At 43.7% G+C, this 14,453-nt stretch overlaps 1 protein-coding gene and 1 non-coding gene across 2 annotated transcripts; one reads left to right on the forward strand and one right to left on the reverse strand.

The window, feature by feature from the left end:
• Positions 1–285: 285 nt before the first annotated feature.
• LOC119363590 lies at positions 286–4,886 on the reverse strand. Its single transcript, XM_037628972.1, has 2 exons — positions 1,968–4,886; positions 286–1,778 (listed from the first exon to the last, which is right to left on the reverse strand). The coding sequence occupies exons 1-2, from the start codon at positions 2,588–2,590 to the stop codon at positions 1,670–1,672; spliced, it is 732 nt and encodes a 243-aa protein (XP_037484869.1). The 5' UTR covers positions 2,591–4,886; the 3' UTR covers positions 286–1,669.
• On the forward strand, positions 2,658–2,761 carry LOC119266210. The gene has a single exon (XR_005131934.1). It is a non-coding gene; the product is annotated as a small nucleolar RNA R71 (small nucleolar RNA).
• Positions 4,887–14,453: the final 9,567 nt, after the last annotated feature.

Raw genomic sequence — 14,453 nt, forward strand, 5'->3', positions numbered from 1 at the left:
CAACAACGACATATCTGTTACTTGTTGCGGTAGTTGAACCCCCTTTTCCTCTGCATGACCTGTCATTGCCACAGTAAATAGACGAAACCCACTAGCATGAGTAGGAGTTGTTTGAGCCCTGATGTGTCTACTCATTCATGGTTGTTTGTCATGCCTGCTACTCCTTAGAGTTGAGTCAGGTCTGATTCATCGAGAATGAATTGGAATGGTGTGAACATGTCCTACTCTTGAGAGCTAAGTGTGTGAACACGATTTGGTAAAGGTAGCGGTGATTGTCCATTGATCGAAAGTAAGTATAGTAGGGATTTTATGCCCCAAACTACGAATGTCGTGTTCTCCACAGGGACTAGGCGACGACGACTATGCTCGGCTAAATCTAGGTAACACAATTTTAAGAGATGAATGCAGAAAATAAAACCTAAACTAACAAGGTCGTTCCCAAAGATCGTCGACAAAGAAAATGCAAAAAAAAGTACAGAAAGGTTCAGATTATCTTCAACAATCTTTTTGGTATTTTCTATATGCTTGAGAAATTAGAACACTAACACAGGCGAATAGTGACAAGAGCAGGATAGTGAATAGTGAGCTGACTAGAGAATGCCAAGTGAAGTAGATCTCTAAACAATGCATGCTTCAAACTTAGTTAATGGAAATTAATGGTTAGAGTGCTACAAAGCAGTAGGATATTAGTAGACTTGACCATTTTAAACTTTTACAATGATAAAAGAAGATTAGCAAGTTCAAATGTTGATTGTGCCAAAAGGTTCCTAAAGAGAGCATGATCCCAAAAACAAAAAGAAGTTAAACTTGTGATCAGATCACTTATTACCAGGAACAAAAAATTGCAGTTGAAAGCACTTATTGTATTTGAAGAAAGTAATGATAATGTTTTTTCGATCTCACCAAAGGAAAATACCACCGATCCCGAGAACATGATATACACCTGGCTCGACCAATTATTAGTTAGTTTTTTTGTTTGTCTCCCCAAAGGAACATACCACCGATCCAGAGAACATGGTATACACCTGGTTCGACAATTACAATTTTATTAGTAATTACTGCCCGAGCTAACCCGATTTCACATGCCACCGATCCAGGGAACATGACATGCTACTGTAGGTAGTCAGAATTATTTATTCATTATAAGATATACTTTTATTTTTATTTTTCAAATGAACAAAAACAAGAATCATCACTCATCCATGTCTAGTTCACATGCTACCAATCCAGAGAACATAGCATGCTAATCCATAGTGGTAAGTGATTGCTCTAAATGGGAACACATTTGGCACAAAATCAGCATCTAAACATGGTGATCTAGGTGTATCAATGTAAATGCAGAAAATGATGGAAGTTTTCTAGTGTACTAGGGCTTTGAGCACTCAAAACTAATAACTTCCACTAATTTCAGCAAAGCAAGCAATATGTAGGTCACTAGTTTACAAGGCATTCAACAATCAGTTCTCATGTTCACATCAAGCACAATATGTCAAATAAAATTCAGTGGGACATCATTTAAGAAATGGCTCAAGCAACTCAAATATCGAATGATTTCAGCATTATCAACGGATGATATATTCAGATTGGGGTCATGAAACAGCTCACCGGGCTTTGATGGTGTAGCACTCGCTCGATCATCTCTAAGCTACTCCTCTTCTCCTTTGCTTCCTCATGGATGCTCCAACTTCACTCTTCTTCGTGGCGTGAATCCACCAGGATCCCATGGGATGTCATCTCGAACTTGGTCAGCCCGCAACCAATGGTGCACAAGCATAAACCTGAAAGCACACTCAACAACCAAAGCAATACAAATGATAGGGACAATGCCCTCTAAGTCATCAATAGAGTATCCTATCACATAAGCATATCTATTGAGCATATGATAAATAGATATCATCAATAAATCGCATGGTGCATAGGTTGTATCCATGATATGGCATATCTTGTCGAGAAAGCTGATATCATACCTGAGATACTTGGGAAGAAGCTTCAGGACTACCTCAATTGAAGATACCAAGTGAGGTGTGGTAGTAGAAATTTCCACCGGACTCATGTCAACAAGTGAAATAGTAGAGCTTGGCTCCTTGACATCTGAATCCACCTCACCATACTCAACCATGAAGCTCTCCATCTCAGGCTCAAGTGTTGAGGAAGCAATACGGCTAACATCATCGAAGGTGAACTTCTCCATATCTGGCTCTAGCAGCACATGATCAATATCAACTAAAGGTGACTCCTCAATATCAAAAACAACTAACTGCAGCTCTGGCTCATCAATGGAAGAATCATCACAATGCAAAACCGAGTCTCCAACACTAGTATCCATATGATCTGTAGCATGTGTGTCGACTAGAATGGTGTCATCATCGTCAAAGATAATCCATGCAAGCTCAATCTTGTCACACTGAGATAGAGGTTCAGGCTTCTGTGTAAGAATTGGTGGCTGAGGTGTAGTGATTTGTTGCAAGCAAACCAATGAATCAGACGTGGGCTTCTTATTGTACCACTGAAGTTGGTGGAAAGCTATGCTCTCAATCAGCAGAAAAGCTTCATCAAGTGTCTTGTTTGTAATAGCTCCACCCGCTGCCATATCGACATAAGCTCGAGTGTCCGAAGTCAATCCTCTATAGAATATCTGCAACTCTAACCATCTCTGGAGCCCATGATTAGGACATCTCCTGAATAAATCTCTGTATCTCTCCCAAGCATCATTCAAGCTCTCGCCTTCACGCTGAACGAAATTGAAGATCTCATCTCGAATTGCGAACTGCTTGTGTAGTGGGAAATATTTATCCAAGAAAGCTCATAATATCTCATTCCAACCGAATGATCTTGATGGCAAGGATCGATACCAAGCACGAGCACCATCTCAGAGAGAGAATGTGAACGGCATGCACTTGATAGCTTCTTGAGGAACTCCATGGTACTTTACTGTATCTGAATACTACATGACTCGGAGCAAGTGCTCGTAAGGATCTTCATTAGGCAACCCTCCAAACTGATGTTGTTGAACCAAAGCAATAAGACCAGGCTTTAGCTCAAAATTTTCTGCCTCAAAAGACGGCCAAAGTGGCCCTGTGAAATAGCATTGGCTGCTTGGCATCCAAACATCACGAAGCATCGCCATATCTCCGCCAAGTGTAACTATCAATCAACCTGTAAATAGTTCAGATTTCCTACGCACACTCATAAACAGTAAATACTAGTCAGAATGTTAGTATCCTAATAAGCCGAAGCAACAACAAGGAAAAAATATAAAAGAAACGCAGAAAATGAAATACACGACGAATTAAACACGGAACTAAAATAAACCTAGTCTATAGCCTAACACGGTCACTCGACCCTAGTCCCCGGCAACGGCGCCAAAATGATCGAAAGTAAGTATAGTAGGGTTTTTACGCCCCAAACTACGGATGTCGTGTTCTCCACAGGGACTAGGCGACGACGACTATGCTCGGCTAAATCTAGGTAACACAATTTTAAGAGATGAATGCAGAAAATAAAACCTAAACTAACAAGGTCGTTCCCAAAGATCATCGACAAAGAAAATGCAAAAAAAAGTACAGAAAGGTTCAGATTATCTTCAACAATATTTTTGGTATTCTCTATATGCTTGAGAACTTAGAACACTAACACAGGCGAACATCATCACACAAGAGAATCAACAAGACTAGAACACATAGGTTTATCTAACATGTACAGAGAGAAGAATCATGGATATAGGACAGACTTGATATAACTCACATTACAAACACACACATATGTATATATATCACAGGACACCACACACATATGAAGAATACTGTTTCACTAAACAAAGTATGACAGGTCAAATATTTATCAAAGTGACAAGGTATCAACTAGTCAGGACAAAGGACATACTAATCAAGCATTTATATTAAACTTCGAAACTGAACCAAACAGTAGGATATTACACTTATCAAATCTGAACATTACATAGTACTGATTATTACACTTCTGAAGGTCACAGAAATTTGAGAGAGAGAGAGAGAGAGAGAGAGAGAGAGAGAGAGAGAGAGAGAGAACAACAGCAAGATTGGGAATGGAGCAGCAGCAGGGACGTGAGGAGAAGCACCAGCAGGAGGTTGAGAGATGAAGTAGCAGCAGGTTGGGGCAAGGGAAGGTGAAGAGCAGCAGCAGGTTCAGTAAAAGGAGAGGAGCAGCGAGATGCACGGAGAAGAAAGAAGCAGAGATGAGGTGGCAGTAGTTCAGCAGGGGATTCAGAGGAGAAGGAGCAACAAGGGGCGCAAGAAGAAGCAGCAGCAGGTCATGTTGAGGAAGAAGCAGGAGGTTCGTGGGGAAGAAGAAGAAGCAAGAGCAGCAGCAGAGGTAAGGGAAGAGAAGAAGAGACGCAGCGGAGCAGCAGCAGTTTCGAGCAGAGGAGGGTTTCAGCAGGGAGGCGCAAATGGATGGTGATGTATGGGTGGTGCTGGTGACGCGGTGGTGCTGATGGCACGCCGCCACGCCGGCCTGGCCGCGGCGGCGCCCGGAGGTGGAGAAGGAGGGGTGAGGGAGAGAGATGTGTGCCAGGCTCCATTGGATCCCTCCAGCGCCTAGGGATTTTGTTCCCCTCCTCTCATCTACACTTTGTGATTTAGCCCACTTACTTCTCTTCTTTCTTCACAAGAAGATCCCTCCAACTTTAGCTTGGCCCCTCTCGTTACATCTTTTCTTCACGGCGGGTCCATTCTTCCTCCTCTTCTTTGTTCTCTTAGCCACTTAGTCTGGATCTTGAAGATTTATAGTGCCTTTGCGCACATTTCTGCAAAATAGACCAAAGACTATTAAATGATCCTTTATATGATTTTCATGCAAATATTCAATATTTCACAGCAATAATTGATGGTCATATCTCAATAAACCGCATATTTGAGTGCCAAAATATGTATATGAGATGTGCTTATCAGCCATGTAGGAGTACATGGTGGGTTGTCTCATTGAAACTGTCCACAGGAACTGAGTTCTGTGTTTGTAATCCATGAACAGCTACTACCACGCATTGGAATGCTTAAGTGCCCCTCTCGACTTATTAACCCCCCCTATCCTCTGTCCAGGAGTTGCAAGTAGTTTCTGGTGTTTGTAGTATGCTGGAGGCCGTGCGCAGTGCTGACCCGAGTGGTGGACTGTGATGTGGTAGGCATGTGGCCGGGTATGTCGGGTGCCCGTTTGGTGTCGCAGAACCCTGTACACATCGTTCAGGGCTGTATGTGGAAACCTCGGCCGGACTCCCTGCGGATGGAACCTGGATAGGTGATAAACCTGGACTAGAGACTGTGTGGTTAGTCAGGTCATGGCCGACACCCTCGCTGGGCTTTCGCTCGAAGGTTACCGAGTACATGTCGTGTAAATGGCAATAAGTGGTGAGAGCGTGTGTGAAGAAGTACACACCTGCAGGGTTAACATCATGTATTCGAATAGCCGCGTCCACGGTAAAGGACCACTGGGTTGCCTATACAGTTCATAGACAAGTGAAAGTGGATACTCTAAAATACGCAAGATAAGTGTGAGTGCTATGGTTGGCGTTCTCGTAAGGAGACAAGAGCGGATCCATAGTGGTGTATTGATAAGGTGAATATGTGGACTCGTGTGCGCCACCTCAAAAGAGTTACTTGAAGTCATAGTTTAGGATAGCCACCGAGTCAAAGCTGGCTTGCTGCAATTAAACCCCACCATCCCTTTGTTGATAATGATGCATATGTAGTTAGTTCTAATGTAAGTCTTGCTGGGTACATTTGTACTCACGTTTCCTTAATTTATGTTTTTTCAGAGAGACTCCAGTCTCACTAGTAGTTCTGCGTGGACTTCGACGTTTAGCTTGTTACCTCAGCTATGATCTTGTGCCCTCGACGGGATCTTGTAGATAGTCAGGCTTCTCAGCTGTTTTCTTTTGTAGTTGTCTGTACTCAGACATGTTGAGCTTCTATATGTGTTTATTCCTTGTATGCTCTGAATGTTGGGTCATGACACCCCTGTTTGTAATACTTGGCCCCTCGGAGCCTATTGAATAAATACTTTGAGTCATAGAGTTTTGTTGTGATGCCATGTTGTATTTGCACATATCGAGCATATTGTGTGTATGCTATTGAAATGATTGGTATGTGTCGGATCCGACAACTTAGTTGTTTATTCTTGGTAGCCTCTCTTACCGGGAAATGCCTCCTAGTGCTTCCACTGAGCCATGGTAGCCTGCTACTGCTCCGGAACACTTAGGCTGGCCGGCATATGTCCTTCTTCGTTCATGTGTCTGTCCCTTCGGGGAAATGTCACGCGTTGTTCTTTTAAGTCATTGTAGCTTGCTACGACTTGGGTTCATACGTTGTTGATCGACACGTTCGTTGCTGGGTCATGTATGCCTGTCCCTGTAAGTTAGCGCCACCTTGGGTTTTCGACTAGTCATGTCGGCCCGGGTTCTTTGTCCTATGGATGCTAGTGGCACTATCATATATGTGAGCCAAAAGGCGCAAACGGTCCCAGGCCAGGTAAGGCGGCACCCGTGGGAATACCGTGCGTGAGGCCGCAAAGTGATATGATGTGTTACATGCTAGATCAATGTGACTTAGGATCAGGGTCATGACAGCTTTGTTATCAGAGCCTCACTGCCTATAGGATTACCAAGCCAAACTGGTCGAAGTTGAGTCTAGAAATTCTTTAGTTATGTAAGGGAATTGATTATGGATGGAACGTAAGGCTCTTTTACTCCTTATACCTTATGCCTTCTGATCCAAGTCATCCTATCTTTACTACGGGGTTAAGGAACTAGGCTTTCTCTTCTTTCTATCAGGATCACGTGTTACTAATCTGTAGACTTATAGGAATGATGAATTCAAGTCTCAGTTCAGTTTCTTCTACCTCCGTGTGTTCATAGTTGATCTCAGAACCTTGATATTGTGATGTTGAGTGGCTATGCCACCATTTTGAAGGATGTCTCAAATCTTCTTGAGCATTTACAGCCGTTATGTTGTCCGAGCCATCCCAGGTTTCTAAACAATCTGATGCACTTGCAAAATCCTTTCCCTCTAGTTTTGATGTTCTTTTAGGCCAGATTAATCACACTAATTGCTGAGTTGAGGTACTCTATTGCCTCGACATATATGTTGGAGTTATTATTATGACCCTAGGTGTCTTAGGGGATGATCTAGTAATCTAGCCATGTCTTGTGTTCCCAGTGTATGATTCTGGCCATCATTCTCGAAAGCATCCTGTGATGCCACTTAGTATTAGGTATTCTACTCCTGGGTTTTTTTTGAACCTGAGATTCACTCAACTTACTTCATGTAGATAGTGTTTGCTCGTTCCTTTAGGTTATTACTAACCTTTGCGATAGTCCTCAAGGTTCATGGTATATCCTTCTTCCAAATACCATGAACTGCTTATGGCAGAAGTTCCTCGTTGAACCGAAAGGTCACAACCAGAGTGCTCTTGACAAGTTCTTGATTCTATGTTGTGACTCTGCCAGTTCTACCTTCTCCGCATGGGTTATCCGGAAGAAATATGTTGAACTCGTTTGACATGCTAATCCATGCATCCACAACTCAGAAACCGTATGTTCCTTTGAGTTGTCCCTCTTTAGTTGTCTTCTGACCCTCGTCTATCAACTGATAGTCAAGAGTATGCATGCATTCATTCATCGATGCCTATTACTCTTGTGGTCCGTCAAGCCATTCTATTCCGGAATGACTAGGAGAAACAAACTCCAGTACCTCATCCATATCCAGGATTGGGTCAAAGCAGTTGTGTTCCGCAGATCAAATACTAATCCAGCTTTTGTTTTGTTCCACCTTGGAGTGTTACCCTCTTTATGTTAGGATTGTCATGAGAGTTGCGCCATCCCTTATGAATTCTTGACGTAGTGATACTTCTCGCCATAATTATTCATTCCTCGATTCCGTGTTATTGTAACCAGAATGCCGACAAGTGAATCGTGATGTGTGAAATTAACACTCCTAGCAACCTTGTTGCTTGGTAGTTAAATGGACAATAACCTCATTCTTAGCGTGTTGATTATTGAATCATCACCCTAAGGTTGATTGTGCTACCTAGTCCTTATCTCCTGGTGCACTCTTCGGTCAATGAGTTAGGATTGTGTCACCCCCTTTCTTATTTGATCATATCGTCTTGCCTGAAAAGCAAGATTGATCTCGAGCTTAGTAACATATCAGTGGTTCGTGATTTTCCGAATATCTTCTTGGAATTATTACCAGGTTGTCCTCTGACCCATATGTTGAGCTCATGATCAAGTTGGTTTCTTATAAACCACCCATTCTCCAAGATTCTGTGTTGGGTACCCCTGAGCTAGTTGAGCTAAACGACAACTTGGAGAGTTGGAAGATAAAAGGTTTGCCTAACTTAGTTCATTTCAAAGGGATATCTTTTGTGTTTGTGTTGAAGAAAGATGATATCTTCATCGGTTGGTCCTTGTGATCAGTTGTTGGATCTTTTGTCTTACTCAAATCTTTGATTTACGTATGGCCTATCGTCAAATCAAATCAGAACCAACAATGTTCGTAATGTTGTCTTACTCGTGGTTGATCCCTCGAGCATACACCATTATATCCTTTGGTCTGACCAATGCTATCACCTTGTTCACATGATTGTGGAATTCGGTTTATATGGAAACCTGGATGGTTTGTTGTTGAGCTCATTGACAACACTTCCATTTTGTCCATGATTCATGTTGAACATCTAAGCTAGTATTGGAAACTTGTGTAAGCATTTTCTTCATGTCCCGTTCATGAAGCATATGTTTGGACGAAAGAAGTGGGTTTCTCTAATTCATGTGCAATTGATGCAAGTTGCCGCCATGAATTCGAGAATGTCTATTTTTACTTCCTCTGGAATCATCCCAGGTCAGCCATGCACGTGCAAATTATTCTGTGGTCTGTTAGACTGATCATCTTTGTTCCATATGAATTCCATAGCACACCAAGCCACTAGATGATTTGTTCAAGGAAAAGGAGTTGTTGCGCAAATATTAGTTCATGCACAAGATTCGGATATCCTCAATGATGGTTCCCTACCAGAACTCGGGAGTGTTTTGTTGTAAGACTACCATGTGATCATGCTTGTCTGGGACAGCGTGTTCACACGTATGTAGTAGAACAAGCTCATGTTTTGGAGCTTGCTATCGCAGTTCAGTCCCCGAGAATCTCGCAACGTCATCTCATCGATTTGTGCTGCAAACTTTCATTTTTCTTTCTAAACTCGATGAGTCTGGATTATTATGATACCAATCAGATCTGAATTTTAGGCAGACATGGTGGTTGGAACATTTTCCAAGAACTATAATATTGGTCTCCCCGTAACCCGGTAAAGTGGATGTCGTGGCCAACACACCAGCCAGAAGACCTATTATTGTAGTATCTTGATTGAGTAAGTTGGCCATCTCCCCATAAGGATTTCATCGGATTTACTTCCGTAGTTGTTTCTTATGGTTTCTTTTTCTCCCGAAGTCTGACTTTTTACATGATGATCTAGATACGAAACCATTTTAACAAATGGGTTATGCTGGCACATCAAGGAGAACATTAGAAGTGAGTGCTAAATGTCACTCGATTGATCATCCCAATTTTATTCCCTTGGCCTCACTAAGGTGAAATCTGAGAAGGTGTTATCTTCCTTTGCATCTGCATCGTCCATCACTATTCATCATGGTAGTATGTCGTGTTGCCAGGATCCTTGACACGGATGTTGGTAAACCTTGATGAATATGGAAATTCCCAAGTTCTTGAGATCACGCACAAGCATTGGGTTTTATCGTTGGCATAATTGGGATTCACTCCAGCTTTCTTCGGTTATGCTATAACCATTCAAATAATGGAATCATTCTCTACTATTGAGCTTCTTCCCAGTTACTAGAATCATTCCCAGCATTTGCATTTTGTTCCCAGCCTGCACCGCCATTGTGCCATCCTACCATGGACTACCTTTTCAGTAATTACTGATCAAGATCATCCTCAAAGTGGTCCTACCACGGGTTCCATCCATTTCCGATGATAAGCAAAAATCATCACGTGTGTTGTCTTCAACAAGGTAGTCCACATCATCCATCCTAGTCCCGAGTATGGTGTTCCCTCGAACTCTGCCAAACGATTGTTGGTGAATTGTCTTAGGCAGGTATAAAGAGTCTCACTGATCTCTATATCAAAAATAATTCTTTTTGCCACTTACGGTAACAATTCTACGAGTCACCTCCTCCAAGATGTCTCGTAATGGTATCATGGCAACTCTAGTCCCCGCGGCGTTGACAACCGTTCACCACCCTCTTAAGTGTGGAACTGTTGTCTACCTAGTGAACCCTCGTCATCTGTTTCACTACATCCCTCTGGATGTATGCTTCGTGTCTCAGCTCGAGAGATGTTTCAATGTCTCACTCCATGAGTTGATCCCGAGTTGTTTGATCTTCGAGAAGATCGGTCCTTCTTGAGTTATTCCTTTCCTCTCATTGTCATGTTGGTTGGAATTCTCGGAGCAAGACATCAAGACAAAGTGGGTGATCAGATCAACATTCTTATGAAGTGCAACCTGGATCGTGAAGACTGTGTTAGTGTGTGTCCCCCTTTCATCTTACCCTATGCTTGAATCTCGGGACGAGATTCTTGTTTAGTGGGGGTGCGCTGTCACATACCTAGTTCTGGTCTGACCTAGGTTAGCTTCCATGTGAGCATCATGTTTAAATTCAAATGAAATTTGAATTGAGGAATTTTCAAAGCCTCAGAAATATTAAGTAAAGGGCAAGAACCCTGAAAGTGCATTCGAATGTTTCCAAAATGGCCATAAATAATGTTCGTTATATTTTGGCAAGGGTTTTTAGCCCAAACAAAAATATGAATATTTTTATGGAATATTTTGGCACTTTGAATTTAAATCATTATGATATTTGAATTTGAATTTATATTCTTATATCTAAAATATATTTTCAAATGTCTCACAATTATTTGTGTGCATTCAAAAAAGTCCATATAAGTCACATGAATATTTGCAGAAAGTTTGGCACTGATTTGAATCTCTGTTTTCAATTTAAACAGTGGCAAAATAAAACAAACAGGAAAAAAATAGAAAGAAAGAGAAAAGAAGAAACAAACTTACCTGGCAGCCCACTAGCAGCCCAGTCCACCAGAGCCGGCCCCGTCCAACCTAGCGAGGGGCAGGTTTGTCTTCAACCCCTCGCCAGGAGGACAAGTCGTGGCAGAGCGTGCGTCGCCGGCCGCACCTCCTGCTTCGACGTGTCCTAGCCGCCCCTGACCCTTCCAGTGCGCCGTTGGAATGCCCTCGACCCCGTCTGCTTCCCCCCCCCTCTCTCTCTCTCTCTCGGCCTCTTCCCCCTTCGCTGCCTCTCTCCCGCGACAACCTGAGCGGAGCTCGTCGCCGCCACTCGTCACAGTTGTAGCCACCACCATCATTCTGCTCCACCAGAGTGAAAAAAGCCTCCGCCTCGGCGCCCTCGCCCTCTCCATCGAGCTACACGTCGACGGGAGGCCTACTTCGCCGGCACTGCCATCGTCTTCAACCACGGCCGACCGAGATCAGTATCGTTGTCCCTTTGCCTCCAGGCCTTCCTCGAGCATGCTTACCATCCCGTCGTCTCCGTCGTGAGCCCCTGACCACTTTTTCCCTGCTCCCCTCGTCGAATTCATGCCACGGCCATCGATCCCCATCGTGCCCGAAGCCTGCCATCACCGGCCAAGTCGCTGACGTGGCCACAGGCGCTGCATCTCGCAGCCGAGCACGCGCTTGTGCTCAAGGCACTCCCAAGGATCCTTCCAGCCCCTCAGCTGCCCCCTAGCGCATCGTAGCCTGCACCCGCTCAAACCCGAGCTCCGGCCACCGCCTCACTCGCCACCGCCGATGCCACAACTCACCCCAGCTCCTCTCGCCTACTCCTCTAGATGCGCGCAAACCCAAGGAACACGTAGAAACAAACGACGAGGCAAATGGTTGCCCGTAGCTCGATTCCGATGAACATCCGTCATCGGGTATGCTCGTTGGCATTCAACTCCGGTGAGATGACGTGGCGTCGTCATTAGCTACTAATGGCCACACTAATCACTCCCTTCAACCACTGCCAAGTGGGCTCATGTGCCGGTTTAGGTTAGCTTAACTTCCCTATTAGTTTAGTGCTAATCCCATGGACCCCACGTGTCACCTTTGACTTTTGCCTAGTCAGCATTGACCAGGCCACCTGTTAGTGACCCTGACGAGCCCTGAGTCACTGACAAGTGGGACCCACTGGTCAGATTTGACCCGGCTGACCACTGTTGATCTACTGACTTAGAGCTGATGCAACGCTGATGCAATATTCCTTTTCTAGAATTTAGCTTAATCTTTAAATAATTTAGAAATTCCATAAAATGCTTTAAACTTCTAAAAATCATAGAAATTCAACCGTAACTCCAAATGAAATAAGTTATATATGAAAAATGATCAGAAAAATCCAATATATCCATATGTACAATTTTCATGCATGTTAGAACAACTTATGACTACTGTTTAGGACAATTCAATTAAATGGCATTTAAGAAATCACATATGGAGTTTGAATTTGAATCTTTGATTCAAACCAACTTCATTCAAATCATTGTTAGATGCATCAGCTCAAATCATAGCATATTGACATGTCATGATCATGCATCATATTATGCATTGCATTGATTGTGTTCTTCCTTGTTTGCCGGTATTTGTCCCCTCTCGATAGACGTGGTTCCGACGATGAGTTCAATGACACCGATGAAGAGCTATACTATCTTCAGAAGTGCCAGGCAAGCAAAAACCCCTTGTTTGTTCCAATACAATCCCACTCTCTCACTTCTGCTCTCTTTTACTGCATTAGGACAACAACGACATTTCTATTACTTGATGTGGTAGTTGAACCCCCTTTTCCTCTGCATGACCTATCATTGCCACAGGAAATAGATGAAAGCCACTAGTTTGAGCCCTAATGTGTCTACTCATTCATGCTTGTTTGTCATGCCTGCTACTGCTTAGAGTTGAGTCAGGTCTGATTCATCGGGACTAGAGACTTGTGTGGTTAGTCAGGTCATGGCCGACACCCTCGCTGGACTTCCGCTTGAAGGTTGCCGAGTACATGTCATGTAAACGGCGATAAGTGGTGAGAGCATGTGTGAAGAAGTACACCCCTTCAGGGTTAACATCATCTATTCAAATAGCCGCGTCCATGGTAAAGGACCTCTGGGTTGCCTATACAGTTCATAGACAAGTGAAAGTGGATACTCTAAAATACGCAAGATAAGCGTGAGTGCTATGGATGGCGTTCTTGTAGGGAGACGGGAGCGGGTCCATAGTGGTGTATTGATATGGTGAATATGTGGACTCGTGTGTGCCACCTCAAAAGAGTTACTTGCAGTCGTAGTTCAGGATAGCCACCGAGTCAAAGCTGGCTTGCTGCAGTTAAACCCCACCATCCCTTTGTTAATAATGATGCATATGTAGTTAGTTCTGATGTAAGTCTTGCTGGGTACATTTGTACTCATGTTTGCTTAATTTATGTTTTTGCAGAGAGACTCCAGTCTCACTAGTAGCTCCGCATGGACTTCGACGTTTAGCTTGTTACCTCAGCTACGATCTTGTGCCCTCGGCATGATCTTGTAGATAGTCAGGCTTCTCAGCCCTTTTCTTTTGTAGTTGTTTGTACTCAGACATGTTGAGCTTCTGTATGTGTTTATTGCTTGTATGCTTTGAATGTTGGGTCATGACACCCATGTTTGTAATAATTGGCTCCTCGGAGCCTATTGAATAAATACTTTGAGTCGTAGAGTTTTGTTGTGATGCTATGTTGTATTTGCACACATCGAGCTAATTGTGTGTATGTTATTGAAATGCTTTGTATGTGTGGGATCTGACAACCTAGTTGTTTATTTTTGGTAGCCTCTCTTACCGGGAAATGCCTCCTGGTGCTTCCACTGAGCCATGGTGGCTTGCTACTGCTCTAGAACACTTAGGCTGGCCGGCATGTGTCCTTCTTTGTTCATGTGTCTGTCCCTTCGGGGAAATGTCAAGCGTTGTTCCTTTAAGTCCTTGTATCTTGCTAAGACTTGGGTTCATACGTTGTTGATCGACACGTTCATTGTTGGGTCATGTATGCCTGTCCTCGTAAGTTAGTTCCACCTTGGGTTTACGACTAGTCATGTCGGCACGGGTTCTTTGTCATCTAGATGCTAGCGGCACTAACATATACGTGAGCCAAAAGGCGCAAACGGTCCCGGGCCAGGCAAGGCGGCACCCGTGGGAATACCGTGCGTGAGGCCGCAAAGTGATATGATGTGTCACATGCTAGATCGGTGTGACTCAGGATCGGGGTCCTGACAGCTTTCTTCCACGCGCAGCCGCCCGCCGCCTCGCCACCATGAACACCCTCGACTGCGTGCTCTCCGGCCACCCCGCGCCCTACGGCCATGTCGGTGAGTAGCACCGTCGAC

Source organism: Triticum dicoccoides, chromosome 2B (genome assembly GCF_002162155.2).
Source record: "Triticum dicoccoides isolate Atlit2015 ecotype Zavitan chromosome 2B, WEW_v2.0, whole genome shotgun sequence".
Classification (NCBI taxonomy): Eukaryota; Viridiplantae; Streptophyta; class Magnoliopsida; order Poales; family Poaceae; genus Triticum; species Triticum dicoccoides.